The sequence below is a fragment of the Nannospalax galili genome, unplaced genomic scaffold, assembly GCF_000622305.1.
Source record: "Nannospalax galili isolate Female #2095 unplaced genomic scaffold, S.galili_v1.0 scaffold861, whole genome shotgun sequence".
NCBI classification, from domain to species: Eukaryota; Metazoa; Chordata; class Mammalia; order Rodentia; family Spalacidae; genus Nannospalax; species Nannospalax galili.
Window position 1 is genome coordinate 1,123,830 of NW_008345581.1, and position 18,972 is coordinate 1,142,801.

At 36.1% G+C, this 18,972-nt stretch overlaps 1 protein-coding gene across 3 annotated transcripts in view; it reads right to left on the bottom strand.

Annotated features, from left to right (window-relative positions):
• Stag1 (stromal antigen 1) overlaps nt 1-18,972 on the bottom strand; it is a 421,107-nt gene that overhangs the window by 162,199 nt on the left and 239,936 nt on the right. For all 3 annotated transcript variants that reach the window (XM_029567624.1, XM_008841643.3, XM_008841645.2), the window contains one exon: nt 5,501-5,624. In XM_029567624.1, the coding sequence (XP_029423484.1) occupies nt 5,501-5,624 (124 nt within the window). The remainder of the gene's footprint in view (nt 1-5,500; nt 5,625-18,972) is intronic.

Here is an 18,972-nt window from a genome sequence, read left to right on the forward strand (position 1 = left end):
TATTTTAAATTATATTTTTTTTTTTTTTTTTGGTCTTTTTGAGACAGGGGACCCCAGCTGTTGTGGAACTCACTATGTAGACCAGGCTGGCCTTGAACTCACAGAGATCCACCTGCCTCTGCCTCCTGAGTGCTGGGATTAAAGGTGTGTGCCACCATGCCTGGCATCAATGACAACTCTGAACAACCAAGTCTACCTAGTCTTGATATTTTTCTTGTAGGTTGTCCAGCCTCTCCCATAGGAACTTCTTACCAATTAAAGCAGTATCAAAGAAAATGCTTTAGAAATCTGTAAAATAACTTGTTAGAATAAAAACCAATTTTGTTAGTTCATCTTTTGGGTGCTAATATTTTCTAAAGCTATTTTTATTATAGTATAAATGCCTTAATGTTATAGCACAACCAAAGCCTCACTGAAATCTGAACACTGCTTAATACAGTTTTTAATATATATTAGCTGATTCATAAGTTTCGTAAAAATGAAAATAGTAAAAAAAAAATCTGTAAAGATGAAGTGATTCATTGGGACATAGGATTGTATACATTTGCTATAGGTTCTTTATTAACATTTGTAGAAAATTTAGCCCTAAAGAAAATGCTGTTACCAGGAGACAGAGAGATAGCTTAGTGGGTAAAAGCATTTGCTGCATAAGCCTGTCAACCAGTTCTATTCTTGGATCCCACAGTGGAAGGAGAGAACAGACTCCTGAAAATTGTCCTCTGACTTCCATATGCATGCTACATCAGATGTGTGATAATACTCACATACAGACAAAACTATAAATAAATAAAAAATTAAAAATGGAAAAAACTTAACTAAAATACCTCAAGCAACACAAAGAGAAACATGATTTCATAATGAACTATTTCTTTCTTTTCAGGTAGTTTGGAAGATGTTTCACAATAGGTATCACTCTATAGTCCCATAGGCCCAAACTGGGCTTGAACTTGTGATCTTGTTTCAGCTTCCAGAGTAGTGGGGTACTATAAGCAAGTATTACCATAGTTAGCTCTATGAGTTGTATCTTTTTTTTTTTTTTTTTTTTTTTTCTGGTCTTTTTGAGACAGGGTCTCCCTGTAGCCCCAGCTGTCCTGGAACTCACTATGTAGACCAGGCTGGCCTTGAACTCACAGATACTGCCTCTGCCTCCTGGGTTCTGGGATTAAAGGCGTGCGCCACCACGCCCAGTTGAGTTGTATCTTTAAGTGACAATAATTATGTTTTATGGGGCAGTATTGAAATGGAAATATTGTGAAAGATTTAAAATGAACCAGAATAGATATATTAGTTTGTAGGACAGAATAAACCCATACAAAGAGAAGAAACGAGGTGGGCTAATCAAATTCTAAGCACCCAAAGGACTGGACATGTGAATCAAAAATAAGCCAGAAAGTATACAAAGAATTCTGCATGCCAGGTGCTGTGGTTTCGACATAATTTGTCATGGCTAAAAAGTCAAGTTGAAGGTTGGCCCCAGTATAAAAGTCATGGGAATCTTCTTATAGACTTTGGGCTGTGATAATCTGCACTCAGGAATGGATGAATTGTTGGCACTTACTTCTTATTTACTTATTTGTATGGATTAGATAGCTATTGTGGAAGTATGATCCTCTATTCCTATGTTGTACACATGTAGAGCTGACACTTCCATGACACCTTTTTCAGAAGCCAAGGACATACTGAGATCATATTCTCAGGACTTCTAGGATTGTGTGCCAAAATAATCTCTTTTAAAATAAACTACCCAGGTTACGGTATTCTGCACAGCAACAGAAAATCAACTAAAAAGCAAAAGCAGCTCAGAGCAGTACTGATAACCTGCAAAGCATACAGCAAAGTAATAATGATCATATAGAGAAATCACTAAGGACTAAGAAATAAGCTAAAACACAGAGACTATTATTGCTGTATTTAAATAAGGTATATTGTGTGCATTCTCAAGGGTGAACAAAATTAAGTGAGTACAGAATTCAAAGAACTGTTTTATTTGCAAGAGATTTTTTTTTTTTTAGCAGGCTGGAGAGATGGCTCAGCAGTTGAAGGCACTTGCTGCTCTTGCAGAGGACTGGAATTTGAATTTTTAGTGGAAAACTGACAACCATCTATAACTCTCAACTCCAGGGGATCTGATGACTTCTCAACTTTATACCCACATATATACATGTGTCCTCCCCAACGAATAAAAATAGAATAAACCCAAAATAGGGAGATGGACTTTTTGAAATGAAACACATTTTTAAAAGTTTGTCTTTTTTAGAAGGTAGACTAGGTTATAAACTATAAAATTCTAAAATGAAGATAGAAGATTTATTAGCTCATTTAAAAGATGACCAAGGCCAAGTCTAGAGTATGAGGTTTCAATTAGAAAGCTAAAATAAGAAAATAAAGGTAGTTAATAGAGAAAATAGGCCAGAGGGAGATTAGAATGGGAATAACTTAACAAAACAGAGAGGACTATGTCATAATTATATTCTTTTCTAAGCAAAATAACTGGAGAAGATAGAAGTTTAAAAAATCATACCTCCAGTTCTCATATTTTTTTTTAAATAAAAAATGTACAATGGGAATCTTTTATTTAGATGTTAAGATTTTGACAAAAACTGTTTAGGGTCAGGGATGATGCTAAGTATACATAACTCTTGCCTAGTATACAAATACTAGGTTTGATCCTTAGCACTATAGTAAAATGAGAAAGAGGGAGAGGAGATGGAGAAAAGAGATGGAGAAAAAAGGAAGGAGGGAAAGAATTTAGTGATTTTTAAAAATTAACGAGTATTACAGTGCTAGAACGACGGTTAGGAGAACTTATTGGATGGATAGGAGCATTTATTACTCATGTAGTAAACCTGAGCTTGGTTCCCAGCACCCACAATAGGTGGCTAACTGCCAGTAACTCCATCTCCAAGGGGTCTCTGGACTCTGCAGCCACCAACATGCACACATGCACAACCCCCTGCATCTACACATAAAGATAAAACTTAAAGTTTATGATTGTTTTATGATAAGCAACAGGAAATTAGTATTTTCCCAGAATTTTGTGGTTGTTTATGTAGTTCCGTTAAAATGGGTAAATGTTACATAATGCAGAATACTCTATAGGGGTAGAAGGAACTGAGATGCAAGTGATGGAGAACTTTTAAAATTAAAGAGTATGCAAGCCGGGCATGGTGGTGCACGCCTTTAATCCTAGCACTTGGGAGGCAGAGACAGGCGGATCTTTGTGAGTTTGAGGCCAGCCTGGTCTATATAGTGCGTTCCAGGACAGCTGGGGCTACAGGGAGACCCTGTCCCAAAAAGACAAAAAAGAGTATGTGAATTCATGCATGTGCAAGGGAAATCTCTTTTATTTAGATACAGGGTTTCTAAATAAAACTGTGGGCACACACTATATAATTCTATATTCTCTCATATGGTTCAGAAATCTTAGTAGATCAATCTAAGTTAGGCTTAAATACAAAGGTCTAACAAAATGAAACAAACAAAAACATGTAATCTAGTTTGAGATTTATTACTACAAAGAAAAGGATGTAATATTTTAGGGAAAAATCATATTCAGAAAAAAGAAATTATTACTAATCATTAAAATTTTCCTTCAAATGAAGTTTTGAGGTGATAGTAAAGAGAAAAACCTCGTTTGGTCACCAACTACAAATTCTGATGTTAAACAACCAACCTGCGATATGTGTGCTGCTTTACTAGGACTTCCATTTTTGACAGGGTCTCCCTAATCCCAGATCATCTGGAAGTCACTATGTGTACCAGGCTGGTCACCATCTAAGAGATCTGCCTGCCTCTGCCTCCTGAGAACTGGGATTAAAGGTGGACACCACCATGCCTGGCTTACTAGCACTTCTTATAGAAAAAAAAAGGTCTATAAAATTTCTGATGGAGGTACTAAAGAGATGACTTAGTTAAAACTACTGTTTGTTCTTGTAGATGACCTAGATGTTTGGTTCCCAGCACCCACATGAAGCAGTTCAAAACTGCCTATAACTCCAGTCCTAGGTGATCTGATATCCTCTTCTATGACACCTGCACATACAATCTGCACATACATACACTGAAATACACACATAAAATTTTTTAAATTCTTTAAAAAAATTCTAACGAAACCCTCAATTGTAATTTATACAATTCTATTTATTACTTTTATTTTATGTGTATGAGAGTTTTGCCTGTATTTACAAAGGTAGATCACATGCACAGTGTCCCTGGATACCAGAAGAGGGTATCAGATCCCCTGGAACTGGATGGTTGTTAGCTGTCATGTAGGTGCTGGGAAATGAAACCAGGTCTTCTTCAAGAGCAGACAGTGCTCTTAACTGCTCAGCCATCTCTCCAGCCCCAATTTATGCAATTTTCAAAATACCTTTGAAAATATTAAATACTTTAAAAATTGTTTATTATTGGGCATGTGCATGTCTACATATACATTGTGGGCACATGTGTGGGGATCAGAGGAATGTGGAATTGGTTCTCCCTATCCACCTTAACATGGGTTCCAGTGATAGAACTCAGATTGTCAGGCTTGAGCAGAACGCACTTTTAACTGCTGAGCCATCCCACCAGTCTGACTAAATTTCTTAAAGTGAATGTTGATAGTGAGAAGAAAGCAAGTCTTTAAATATTATCAAGATGCTCTTTACAACAAATACGACTATTTGTATTTTCTAATAGCTATAGTATCTTTAACAATTCAGAGAGAATATAGCAATTTAAAACAAATTATCGAATTCTTTTATTTATGGAGAATATCTGGTGGTTGAAATCAGAGAAGTACTGCCACTTTTAAACTTTTTCAATAATTTTTCATTCCCATCTTTGGTTATTTTGAGGATTGCTTATGTAGGGGTCAATGACACAGAATTTCTTTCAAAGCTGAATCCTTTTCTAAAAAGCTTAGGGGTAGAAACACAATTTTTTCTTTTATTATGTTTTATTTTTTGAGACCAGGTCTCCCTGTAGCCCCGGCTGACCTGAAATCACTATGTAGACCATGCTGGTGCTGATCTGAGATCTGCTTGTCTCTACCTTAAAGGCGTGTGATACCACATCCAGTCAGAAAACAATTTTATGTCAAATATCCAGGGCTCCAACCAATCTACTTAACTGGGATAAAACTGCTATAATACAGCCTTACAGAATTCAATACAAAGAAAGTTTATTTAATTTTTATATATTAACCACAACAACAAACCTTTGAATCCAAGTTGAAAGAGATTATCATCATCTTGGGATACTTACAAGTATTTCTCTTACAAGTACAGACATACCTGATTCTAAGTCTTAATTCAATAGAGCACTTGAGCAACCAATTGAGATACATAAGCCAATGTGTCAAATTTCATAACAGTGATTAAGTAAACACTTATTTGTATTATCTTAACCTTAACATTATTACACCTCTTAAAAAAAAATCAACTATGACGTTTTTTGACTGTTGGCATGTCAGTATGGAAACAAGCACATCTTCATCAAAGCTTAGAAGATACTAACTTACCCTGTCATGAAGAGTCCAGCCAACATATTTCAGATAACTGTCGTTTAGGAAGGCATCACTATACATTTTCATCCAAACTCCAATTTCTTCAATACAGATGGCTCTAATCTCAGCAATAGCATCACTGTTTGAGGGGAAAGTCAGAGGAAGACAAATCTGATTTACAGAGACCGGGAATATAGTCATACTCATTTTCAACAAACAAATAATAAGCTTTCTCTTTTCACTCTTCCTACCTACACACCCACTCTACCTCATTCTTGGAGGCAGAGTCTCCTCTTATCTGGACTGGCTTCAAACTCACTACTGTGCAGCTGAGGATGGCCTTGAACTTCTGATTCTCCTGCTTCCAGATCCCAAATGCTGGAATTACCAGAATGTATGACCACATCTGGTATTATGTGGTGCCAGAGATTGAATGCAGGACAGTTTACATGCTAGGCAAGCACTCCCTATCAGTTGAGCTACATTCCAAGTATAATAGAAACATTTCCTTAGAATATTAAAAAAATTTTTTTTTCATTGTATGTGTGTTGGTGCATGTGTGCCAGAGGGCATGTGTGGAGGTAAGAGGATAACTTGAGAGATTTGGTTCTCTGCTATTCTGTGGGTTCCAAAGATAGAACACAGGTTGTCAGGCATGGTGGAAAATATGTCTGGCTGCTGAGCTATCTCAATAGAAATATTTATTTAAAAATTGTATTATTTTATTTACATTTGGGGGGTACATGTGATGTAGCCTCTCTCTCTCTCTCTCTCTCTCTCTCTCTCTCTGTGCGTGTGTGTGTATGTATAGGATGGAGGATAACTTGCAGGAATGAGTTCTTACCCTGCATCATGAGGTTATCAGGTTTGGCCTCAAGCATCTTTAAAGACTGATCCATCTCACCAGCCAATTATAAATATTTCTAATACTGTACTTATACATTATGCATTTCCAAAGGCCTCCAAATTAAATACCTTCTGTTTAATCTGGCTTCTATAAAATAGAATTATTAGATACCAATGTCATATAAGACACCTTATTTGGCCCAAATAATCCAATTTTTATTGGTCAGGCAATGACACTGAGAGCTTTCTAACAAGTTCACAAGTATTACAGAGTCAATAAATATATTAAACCTTCTGAGAAAACCAACATACCAACAATCAAATACAGAATTATGTAGAGTTCAAAATACAAACTAGTTTTAAGAGAAAATCAAGTAGAATCCTTCCAGTATTTACGAACCAAAAAACTTTGAATTTTATTGAAAATTAAAGGAAACACAGCATAGCTTATACATCTATAAGATAAATTTTACTACTTCATTCAAATCATAATTTATCATTTAGGCTGAACAGTAGTGAAGAATAATGCACTTCAGTTTAATGGGAAACAGTGATAGAAAACTGCAAATGTCAGGATTCTATCCCTACCCTCATAATATGCACGCAATGTATTTGTCCAGCGATGGTTTCCCTACTCTCATTATTCAGTCAAGAAAAAAGATAACATTGACACTTTTACCTTGTCTCTGACCAGGTTATTAGTTTCACTTTAAAAACATATTTAAGAAAATAATATAAAAACTTTTTTTGGAGCTCAAAACTTAAGGTTTCTCATTTATTATATTTAAGTTAAATGTTAAGTGTTTTTAATTCTCTAATTTATACACGGCAAACTTCTCATTAAAATTAAAGTTAAAATTAAAACTCAGCTAAAATTTTAATATTAAGGTACTTTCTCTCATTTATTTAGTCACTTATTTAATTATTTATCCTGATTCTTTTCTGACCACATCACCACTCTGTCTCTCTCCAGGCAAGGTCTCAGTGTGAATCCTACTGGTCTCAAACTCAGAGTAATCCTTCTGTCTCAATCTCTTAAGTGCAGGGATCTGAACTGAGGTCCCTAGGCTTGTGCAACAAACTCTCTTACCTGTTTAACCATCTCTCAGGTTCTTCTGTGCTGTTTTCAAAGTATGTTCTGTCTTGTTGATATTAATTTACTTTTGAGAATGAGTATACTAAATAACTGGCCTCTGATGAATATAACGTGGTCAAAATGAAAAGTTTTGACTTCTAAAACTAAGTAAAAAAGACAATGTGACTTTAAAAAGTATGTGTACAAGTGTTTTGCCTGTTGTACATAAGTACACCTGTGTCATGCAATACCCAGAGGGCAGAAGAGGATGTTGGATCAACTGGAGCTGGAGTGACAGACACTTGTTAGCTGCCTTGTTGGTGCTGTGACCTGAACTCGGGTCCCATGCAAGAACAGCCAGTGCTCATAATTGCTGAGCCATCTCTCCAGCCCCAACAATGAAACTTTTGTTATTTCTTGGATAATACTGTCTTGGGGAAACTACTTGCCTAAGGGAAGCTCCATGGAATGAATAACTGGGGCCTTCTGCCAGTTATGTGAGTAAGGTACCTTGGAAACAGATCTTCCAACTTCCGTCAGAGGACTGAAAACTTCAACAGTGTCTTAAATGTATTATTATTATTATTATTTTTGTTTTGTTTTTTGAGACATGGTCCCTCTGTACCCCCGGCTAGCCTTGATCTCACAGAGATATGCTTGCCTCTACTTCCTAAGAACTGGGATGAAAGGTGTGTAGCATCATACTTGGCACATTTTTTTTAATTGACTGAGTTGTACTTTATGTGTATGAGTGTTTTGCCTGCATGTATGTAAGTGTACTTGTGTTGTGCAATGCCAACAAACCTGAGAAGATGGCATTTCGTGGAGTTATGGACGGTTGTTAGCCACCATGTGGGTGCAGGTAACGGAAACTGTGTACTCTGCAAGAGCAGACAGTACTCTTAACTACTCCATCATCTTTACAGACCCTTGAACATAATTTTTAAATTAAATTTATTTTTTTTACAGAAAAAAGGGGAAATTATATTGGAAATATTAATGAGGTAACCTGTGGTGTTCCAATACATGTATGCACTGTGTAACATTTAAATCAGACCAAACACATAGATCTCCTCTAGTATTTACCATGTCTTGAAGGCAAAAAGTTTCAAATTCCACTATCTTTCCTTCCACTTCTGCCTCCCCTATTAATTAATTCTTCCCTGTCACGGGGGATTACTTCCAGTTATTCCAGAAAGGTCCTTACTATGCAACCCGGGATGGTTCAAACTCACAATCCTGCTACTTAAACTGAAAGAGTGCTGGGATTAGAGCACATGGTACGATGCAAGGCTCAAACTACTATTTCTAACTTTTGGAATGTATAGTATAGTATTGCTACCTACAACCAGAATATTGTACAATATATATTGGAAATCTATAGAACATTTAAATCAGAATCATCTATCTGGCTAATTTCTAATCCATAAAGTCTATGATGTAAGAGCTGCTTTACACTGCAAAAGTTAGGTGTAATTTGATACAAAGGAGAAGGTAACTACTATTATTTTTTAATATTATTAAGGATTCTTTTAAAAAATATTTTATTTACTTTTTCTTTTTTCTTTGGTCTTTTTGAGACAGGGTTGCCCTGTAGCCTCAGCTGGCCTGGATTCGCTATGACACCAGGTTGGCCTTAAACTCACCGAGATCCATCTGCCTCTGCCTCCCGAGTGCTGGGATTAAAGGCATGTACCACCATTCCTGGCACTATTTACAATTTTTATTTTATGTGTATGAGTGTATTGCCTGCATATGTATAAATACAACCAGGTCATGCAATGCTGGAGGAGGTCAAAAGAAGGCATCAAATCCCCTGAAACTGGAGTTACGGATAGTTGGTAGCTGCCATGTGGGTGCTGGGAATCAAACCCAGGTCCTCTGTAAGAGCAGCTAGTACTATTAACCGCTGAGCCATTATTAATGATTCTTTTTCCTTTTTCTAAATTTTATTTATTTTTTTTATGTATATGCGTGTATTGCCTGCATGTAGGTAAGTGCACCCATGTTGTGCAATGCCTGTGGAGGGCAGACGAGGCTGTCAGATCCCCTGGGACTGGAGTTACAGACAGCTGTTAGCTGCCATGTGGGTGCTAGGATTCGAACCTGGGTCTTCTGCAAGAATAACCAGTGTTCTTAACTGCTGAGCCACCTCTCTAGCCCCTTTTTTCTTTTTAAAATATTTTATTTATTATTTTTATGTGTATGCATGTATTGCCTGCATGTAGGTAAGTGCACCCATGTTGTGCAATGCCTGCGGAGGGCAGAAGAGGTTGTCGGATCCCCTAGAACTGGAGTTACGGACAGTTGGTAGCTGCGACGTGGGTGCTGGGATTTGAACCTGGATCTTCTGCAAGAACAGCCAGTGTTCTTAACTGCTGAGCCATCTCTCAAGCCCCTATTAAGGATTCTTATCAGTCTAATAATGACTATCTGCCTTGGTCTATAAATCAGTTCTTGATCTAAAAACTAGTCTACAAACCAGTTCTTTAGTTCAAGGAGCTCAAGTGTGTGAGCACCTACATGTTTGTCCTGAACCCCATGTCTGTAATGCCATCACTGCCAGTCTGATTATATATACTAATTATTTTTTCATACTCAAGGAAGCATCATCACTTGTAAGATTATTATGATGTCATCTTATTACAGGCCATCACTTCCTTGTCCACTGGAGAACCTAATATTACATTTAATTAAGTAGGAAAGAAAGATATAGTTTCTAAATTTTATGAGCTGATTACAACATATCTTTTGAAATAAAGTTATTAATGAGTTTACCCAATTCTTCCTTTTCATATTTATTTTGTAATCCTTTATTTGTAACAGCTTCATCCCATTCAGACAAGTAAAACCTAACTGAGAAATTTTATATTTTACATTTTAAGTAAATATTAAAAGTGCAACAAAAAAGTTAAGAGAAGAATAAAAGCATTAAGGAAAATTGTAAAACAGACTAATTTTTATACCATTTTGGCAATGGGCCTTGAAATAACCAGGCAGAAAAATGAATGCAGGATAATACCTACTTTGAGAACTTCTCCTTCAAAAGATGGAGACTATTTCTAAGTACCACAACCGGTGAAATGTGAAAAATAAGTGACTGTGAGGTGCCCAGCCCTAAGTGACACATCTACAATGTAACTTCTACACCTAAGGCTCAGGGAACATTGAAGAGGGGGCGGAAAAAATCTCAGACCCAGAGACACAAGATAGATAACACATTCTAGAAAGGATTGGGAAGCTGTACCCACAAAATCTCCATAGTATGTAGTCTAATGAGATCTGCATGATGAAACAGGATGAAATGCCACAGGGCACTTCTTCAAAATGAATAGCTACAGGCAATCAATGGATGCTGAGGGAGGGAGAATCAGTTTTTTCCAGGGACAGTACTAAACACAGGTATACACAAGCACCAGTAAATGAACTCAGTGCATTATGTGTGAATAAATCTAAGTATATGTAACAATAATTAAGGAAGAGGCCAAGAAATTATGAGGGAGGACATGGAAGGAGCTGGATGGAGCTGGGAAGGATAAAAATAATGCAAAGAAAATATTCATATATAAAACTCTGAAAAAATTAAAAGAAAAACTAAAAAATGATTTGGGATGGTGAGAAGGTTCACCAGGTATAGGTGCTTGCCATGAAGTCTGATGACATGAGTTCAATTCCCAGAACCAACATGGTAGAAAGAGAGAACTAATTCCAGCAACTTGTCATCTGAACTTCACATGTTCACTGTGGAAGGTGTACATCTCCATCACTCCCTCCCTCGCCCATAAATAAAACAAATGTTAAAAAAAAAACAACTAAAGATAGCAAGGGCTTGGATAGATAGGTCAGTGGTTAAGAGTACTAGCTGCTCTTGCAGAAGACCTGGGTTTGATCCCAACACCCACATGGTGGCTAACAACTGTCCATAACACCGGTTGCAGGGGATTAGATGATGTTCTCTTCTAATCTCCTAGAGCATTGTATGCATGGGCACACTTACATACATGCAGGCAAAATACTCATACACAAATAAATAAAAATATTGAAAAAAAATCTCAAAAGATCTCTAAAACTGCAATTCTGAATGCCAAAAATGTCCACTACATGAATTCTAGCATAAAATGAATTTACATCTCAATGAGTTCTATGTGAGATTTTGCTTATATAGATTAAATTTAGAGGGTTTTTTTTTTGAGTGAATGAAATAATATACAATGAATAAGCACCTAAAGAAGCTGGGGAAAAAAATCATGCCACATCTTTTATTCAATTGTAAATAAGAATTTGATAGTAGAGAAGGTAATATGATAAGATTTAAATGTTTTTCTAAGAAAGGTGGGCGAATAATTGATTAAATCCATGAAAACGGAAATAAAAATTACAAGTATGAAAAAAAAATTTTTAGTGTGAAAATTTAATGCTATTAAAGGGCATTACAGGAAACAGAGTGAAGAAGTCTTTTGAGAGGTGGTATTATTCATATATGAAGAGCTGAAAACCTCTTGCTTGATAGTTTGATAGTTAAGTCAAACTCATTGTTTCAAACTGACCAGAGGGTTTTTTTTTTTTAAGACACTGAAAATGTAATATTTTTAGAACTAAGGATATAGCTAAGTAGTATACTGTTTTCCTAGGCAGAGATTTCCAGGACAGAATGAGGAGAGAGCCCAAAATAAGTTCATAAAATTGAAATTGTCATACATATCATTTTTGGTGCATTACTTATAAGTAAAAACAAGGACAAAACTCAGAGAAACTACTATGAATTCTGAACTGAAGAGCCCATTGCAGAAGGCTTGGCAAGGTGGTGTATGTACTCCTTTAATAATAGCATTTAGGAGGATGAGGCAGGAGCAATTTCTGTACTAGGCAACAGTGAGTTCTGGGGCAGATTAAATTTCTGAGCAAAGCTCTGTCTCAAAAGAACAAAAACAAACAACAAAAACATTACAGGGTCAAAATCTATTTATTCAGATGAAAAAAAAATCCTAATAAAAATATTAAGAAAAAAAAACCATAGATTGTTTAAAAAATTGTTAGATGCCGAATTTCTGTCAAAATAAGAAAATTTCTTGGAATGGTCCTAACGTTGGTCCGGATTTGTTCTTGCTAGACAGAAAACACTATGAAGAACAAACCTAGACAGAGCCAGGATATATGCCAGAGCAGAGAAAAAAGAGCCGAGAATTTACCAGGTCATGGAAATTAGGATTTTAGCAATAAAATGTAAGAATGGAGACCTGCACAGAGAGTAGGCTCTGGAGATCTGCAACAGAACTCTGTCAACTCTTCAGCTAAATACTAAAAAGTATGTTTATGTGAAAAACCATTCTTGGGTGGTATGGTGGTTAGAATAAGAATGTCCCCATAGGTTCCAAGTATTTAAGCATTTTGTCCCCAGTTGGTGGCACTGTTTGGGGAAGTCTTAGAAGGTGTGGCCATACTGGAGGAAGGTCACTGGGGGGAGCACTTAGAGAGTTCTTAAGGCTTGCTTTCCTGTTTCCTCTGCCTGCTTAAAGATGTAAAATCTTAGCTTATGGTCTTCCCCCAGCCACTTCTGCTATCATGCCTCCCTGCCATGATGGACTTTACTCTTGCCCCTTTAGAACCGTAAGCTAAATAAACTCTTCCTTTTATATGTTCCCTTCGTCATGGTATTTCTATCACAGCAACAAAAAGTAACTAATACAGGTGAGGAAACAATGAATGGATCAGAGAGAAGAATTTTTGAAACAAACACAGTGTTGAGAATACTTTCGGTTTTGATGAGGCCAAGGGGGAATATCTTACAATCTGAACTGGAAAAGTGCAAACTAATATTATCTGAGCATAGGGGGAAAACTCGTGTTGGACTAAATGATGACCAAACTCAAAAAAAAAAAAAAAAAAAAAAAGTTAAGCACCACTGATTCCTATAAAGAGAAAAATATATTTAAGAATACAAAATGATCTAGCAAAACATGCAATGACTGGCATTCAATAAAACTATCAGGCATGAAAGAAGAAAATGACTCATAATGAGGGAGGAAAAAAAACCCAATCCACAAAAACAGAAAAGGAAATGATATTGATCATAAAACAAACTAGAATATCAAAACCATTATTATGACAAAATTCAAAGGTCCAAGAAGCTTGAGACAAAGACAATATGCTAAAGAGACATAAAAGAGGAAAAAGAAAGATGAAGAAAATGACACCAAAGAGTGTTTGAACAGAAAAAACAAAATCAATGGCAAAGAAAACAAAACCAAAAAACTCTAAATAGCAGTCAAAGTAAAAAGATACATTAATTACAAAAGATACAAGAAAATATATAAGACTTCTTAGGTGCTAACAAAATGAAACAGAAACAATGGGTCAATTCTTTTAAGGAACCAAAAAAATAATAAAATAAAATAAATCCCCAAAATGTTAACCTAGATTTACATATAAAAGACAAAATTGGAAATGACAGCACTAGGTGAAAATTCTTCCCATCATCCCAGCCATGAAAAGCATTAAAAAGACAAAACAATTTTTTAGGTTTCTGAGAACTAAGTAAGTTGGTGAATTTTAGATAAAACAGTGTCAAAGTCTATGGTATTCTGGTATGAAACAATTTCTTCACCTGAAAGTCAAGATCATTGGCTGTCATATTACTTCCAAGATTGAAGATATCCATGAACACCATCGGCTTTGATGCACAGCTTGCAAATATGATTGGGAAACTGTGTTAAATATGCACATGCACAGAAGATAAGCATAAAACATAACAGAACATGAAACAGAAAGAACAAAAGTCTGGGAGACAGACAAAAAGGAAAACAACAAAACAAAACAAATCAAAACAAAAGAAAAAACACTCAACCAAAGCATTAGTACATGGAACCAAATACTAAATTCAAATATGAAGCTTTCTCCTTGAAGTGCTCTCTGTACTGAAGCCAAGGATTCATATATGCTAAGTAATTGCTCAATGACTAAGCAAGATAAATATTTTATTGCTTCAAAGAATTAAATAAAAGGACATTTAAAGTATTAAATGACAACATGATGACAGTATTTAACCAATAGTAAATCAGGGCAAAGAAAGAGTGACGAACCAAGAACCATTTTTACAATAGGAACTGAAGTTCTAGTCCAAGAAATCAGACAGAAAAATAAAGAACATTCAAACTGGAAAATAGTCAACTTCTCATTGTTTACAGATGACACAATATTACTAATAGAAAACCATAGAAAACCACAAAGACTTTTGTCAGAGAATATGAGTATAAATAAACTTAGTAAAGTTGCAGGATATAAAACCAACACACTTGAAAATCAGAGACATCACAACACATAAACAACAAATGGTCTGAAATGAACATCTGGGAGAAACCTCATAAATTTTTTAAAATTTATTTTTATTGTATGTGTATGATGTATTAGTGTCTTGGCTACCATGTGTGCAATGCCTGTGGAGGAGAGAAGAGGGCACTGGAACCCCTGGAGCTGGAGTGACAGACTCCATGTGGGTACTGGGAACTGAACCTGGGTCTTCTGCAACAAGCAGCCAGTGGTCTTAACTGCTGAGCCATCTCTCCAGCCACATAAACCTTTTTTATAAAATATATTTACTTTTCATTTTATGTGTATGAGTGTTATGACCTGCATGTATGTAAGTGCACCCATGCCATACAATGCCCAATGAAGTCAGAGCAGTACATCAGAATCTCTGGAACTAGAGTTTCAGGTGGTTGTTACCCGTCATGTAGATGCTGGGAGAAAAACCTAGGTCTTCTGCAAGAGCAACCAGCACTCTTAACTACTGAGCCTTCTCTTCAGCTCCCACAACCAAAATTTTAATAACATACAAACCAATAATAAAGGCTAGAAAAACACTGATGAAATAAGTTCAAAAGAAAAGAAATGACTGGAAGAGATTCAGTGCATTTCCTATCAAGATATCAATGACAGTCCTCATGGAACTAGAATAAACAATTCTCAAATTTGTACTAATGATAAAATATTCCAAAAAGTCAAAAAAATCTTGGGCAACAATGCAGGATGCAAAGTATTACCTGAATTCAAAATGTGTTATAATGTTGTAGAAATAAAAACAGAATGGCATGGACTGATGATGTAAGTCAATTGGTAGACTGCTTGCCTGGGACGGACAAAACCCAGGGACTGATTCTCCAGTGTGGCGTAAATCAGGTATGGAAACAAACACTGTCATGGCAGCACTCAAAAGGTGGAGGTCAGAGGAAGTTCAAGGTCATCCTTGGCCACACAGTTTGAGGCCAGCAAGGTACATATAACACCCTGTCTCAAAACAAGCATGCACACATGCACAGAGGTATTGATTGGGATAAAAGGAGGCCTAGAACCTATACGAAGAGGAAAAGAAAGAATCAACTCTACAGTTTCTCTCTGACTTCCACATACCTGCTATGACACCCACATACCCACATAATAATATACTAGGGGGAAATATGGGAAAATGCTTTTGTATATTGGAATGAGCAAGAATTTTGTGGACAAGATTATAAAAGCATAAACAACAAAAACAACAAAATATACAAATGGGATAGCATCCAAGTTTAATGGTTTTGCACAGCCAAGGAAATAATGGGGTGATAAAACAACACCTAGAAAATGGATAAAAATAGTTGAAAAGTATACATCTGACAAGGGATTAATATCCAGAATATATGGGGAACTCTAAATGCTCAACAGCAAAATGGATTAATGCAAATAAATAAGTAGATGATTAAAAATGAGAAATCTATCTAAAAAGACTTCCTGAAGATAAAACATTCATACAGTTAACAATATAAAGCACAACATCATTAGTCATTAGGGAACTCAAATCAAAGTCACACTAAGAAATTCACTCACTCAAGTAAGAATGGCTATTAAAATACTGAAGGTAACAAGCAGACAAGGCTATAAAGAAAAGGGACCCCCTGATCACTGTTGGGAAGTAAATTAGAAGAGTTATTCCAAAGAGCATAATGGAAGAACATAAAGTCTTATGCCATGTGTGTAAAGGTCATTCAAACAAATAAGAGGCAGGAATATGCGAAAAAATAAAATTTCAAGGGCTGGTAATATAACTCAGTGGTAAAGTACTTGTGGATCAAGTGTGAGGCGACAGGATATATTTTTTGAGTATTAAAAAAAAATCAGTTTTTAGCCAGGAATGATGGTACAGGCCTGTAGGCTCAGTATCTGGGTGGTGGAGGCTGAGTGAAGGCTAGCCTCAACTACAGATTGGCTATTTGAGGTCATACTGGACTACATGAGACCCTATTGTATTAAAAAAAGAAGAAAAGGGGCTGGAGAGATGACTCAGCAGTTAAGAGCACTGGCCTCTCTAGTGAAAGATCTGGGTTCGAATCCCAGCACTCACATGACAGCTAACAAATGTCCATGACTCCAGTTTGTGGGCACTGCAAAAAGGAATGCACGTATATACATGTATGCACAATACTCATACATGAAAACTGTGAAAGCTCTAAAGACCCGTAATATACAATGGACGATTAAGATACTCTTAACTCTCACCAGAGAAGTTTTCTTATGTAGCAAACAGTGATTAACACAGAGACCCACAATTAGCCAATGTGTAGAGAACAAGAGCCAGAAGATGAATATATAAGTTTTAATCAGAAAAAAGGTAGTCTAGTACGTAACATGGCACTTACAAAGTGTTGAAAGAAAAAAACAAAAACAAAAAAACCCAACATTGCTCCAAGAATTCTGAGTGTAGTTCAAAGATGAAGCTCAAATATTGACTTTCTAGATAAATAAAACAGACAAAATCTGCTGGTAGTGAACTTGCTTTATAGGGAATACAAGTATATATCCTTAAAAAAAAAACCCATAATGCAATTAAATGTCTTAAGTATACTAGAAAAATGAAGAGGACTAGAAGTCTAAAAATCTTGCAAAAATATTAGTATTAACAATGGATCGACCACATCATGGGGCACAAAACAATCTTCAACAAACACAAAAAGACTGAAATAATACCACAAATTCTATCAGACCACAATGCAATAAAGCTTAAAATCAACACCGGAAGAAACACTAGTAACTACATGAACACATTAAACAACACACTCCTGAATGACTGGGGTCAAAGGAGAAATTAAGAAAAAGTATTCCTGAACTAAATGAAAAGGACAATACAACATAACAAAACCTCTGGGACATGTTGAACACAGTCCTTAGAGGGAAGTTTCTAGCTCTAAGTGCCTACATTAAAAAAAAAATCAGAAAAAAACACAAATAAATGACTAAACATTGCAACTCAAGAGACTTGGAAAGCAGTAACAAATGAAATCCAAACCCAGTAGACAAGAAGAAATATCAAAAATCAGAGGAGAAATTAATGAAATAGAAACAAAGAAAACAATACAAAGAATCACTGAATCCAAGAGCTGATTCTTTGAGAAGATAAACAAAAGACCTCAGATAGCCAAAGCAACCCTGAGCACTAAGAGCAATGTTGGGGGGATTACTATATCAGATATTAAACTGTATTACAGAACTATAGTCATAAAAACATGGTACTGGCACAAAAATAGACCCATAGATCAATGGAACAAAACTGAAGACCCAAGTATGAGTACATGCAATTTCAGCCACTTGATATTTGACAAAGGGGCCAATAATATTCACTGGAGGAAAGACAGCATATTCAGTAAATGGTGCTGGCAAAACTAGATCTCCACCTGTAGAAGGATGAAGCTAAACCCCTATCTCTCACCTTGCACAAAGGTCAACTCTAAATGGATCAAAGACCTCAATGTGAAGCCTGAAACTGTGAAACTGCTAGAAGAAAACATTGGCAATAACTTATAAGATATAGGTGTAGAAAGTGATTTTCTAAACTGGACATCAATTGCTCAGGAAATAAGGTAAAGAATCAACAAATGGGACCTCTTTAAACTAACAATGTTCTGTACATCAAAGGAGGCAACCAGGGAAGAGAAGAGAAAACCCACAGAATGGGAGAAAATCTTCACCAGTGACACATCTGACAGAGGTTTAACATCGAGAATACATAACGGGAACTCAAAAAACAGAATCAAGACAGGAAGTAACCCAATTAAAAGATGGGTTAAGGAGCTGAAAAGAGAGTTCTCAAACGAAGATGATGGCTAAGAAGCATCTTAAAAGATGTTCAACATCACTAGTAATTAAGGAAATGCAAATTAAAACCACTTTAAGATTTCATCTTAGCCCAGTCAGACTGGCTAAGATCAAGATAACAAATGATACCAAATGTTGGAGAGGATGTGGGGAAAGGGGAACGCTCATCTACTACCGGTGGGATTGCAAATTTGTTCAGTCCCTATGGTAAGCAGTGTAGAGAACCATTAAAAAACTAAAAATGAACCTACCATTTGACCTAGTTTTACCACTCCTTGGCATATACTGAAAGGACTCATCCTATTGCAGAGACACTTGTACATCATGTTTGTTGCTGCTCTTTTCACAACAGCTAAGAGATGGAAGCAACCTAAGTGTCCCTCAATTGACAAGTGGATATTGAAAATGTGGTACATTTACACAATGGAGTTCTACTCAGCAGTAA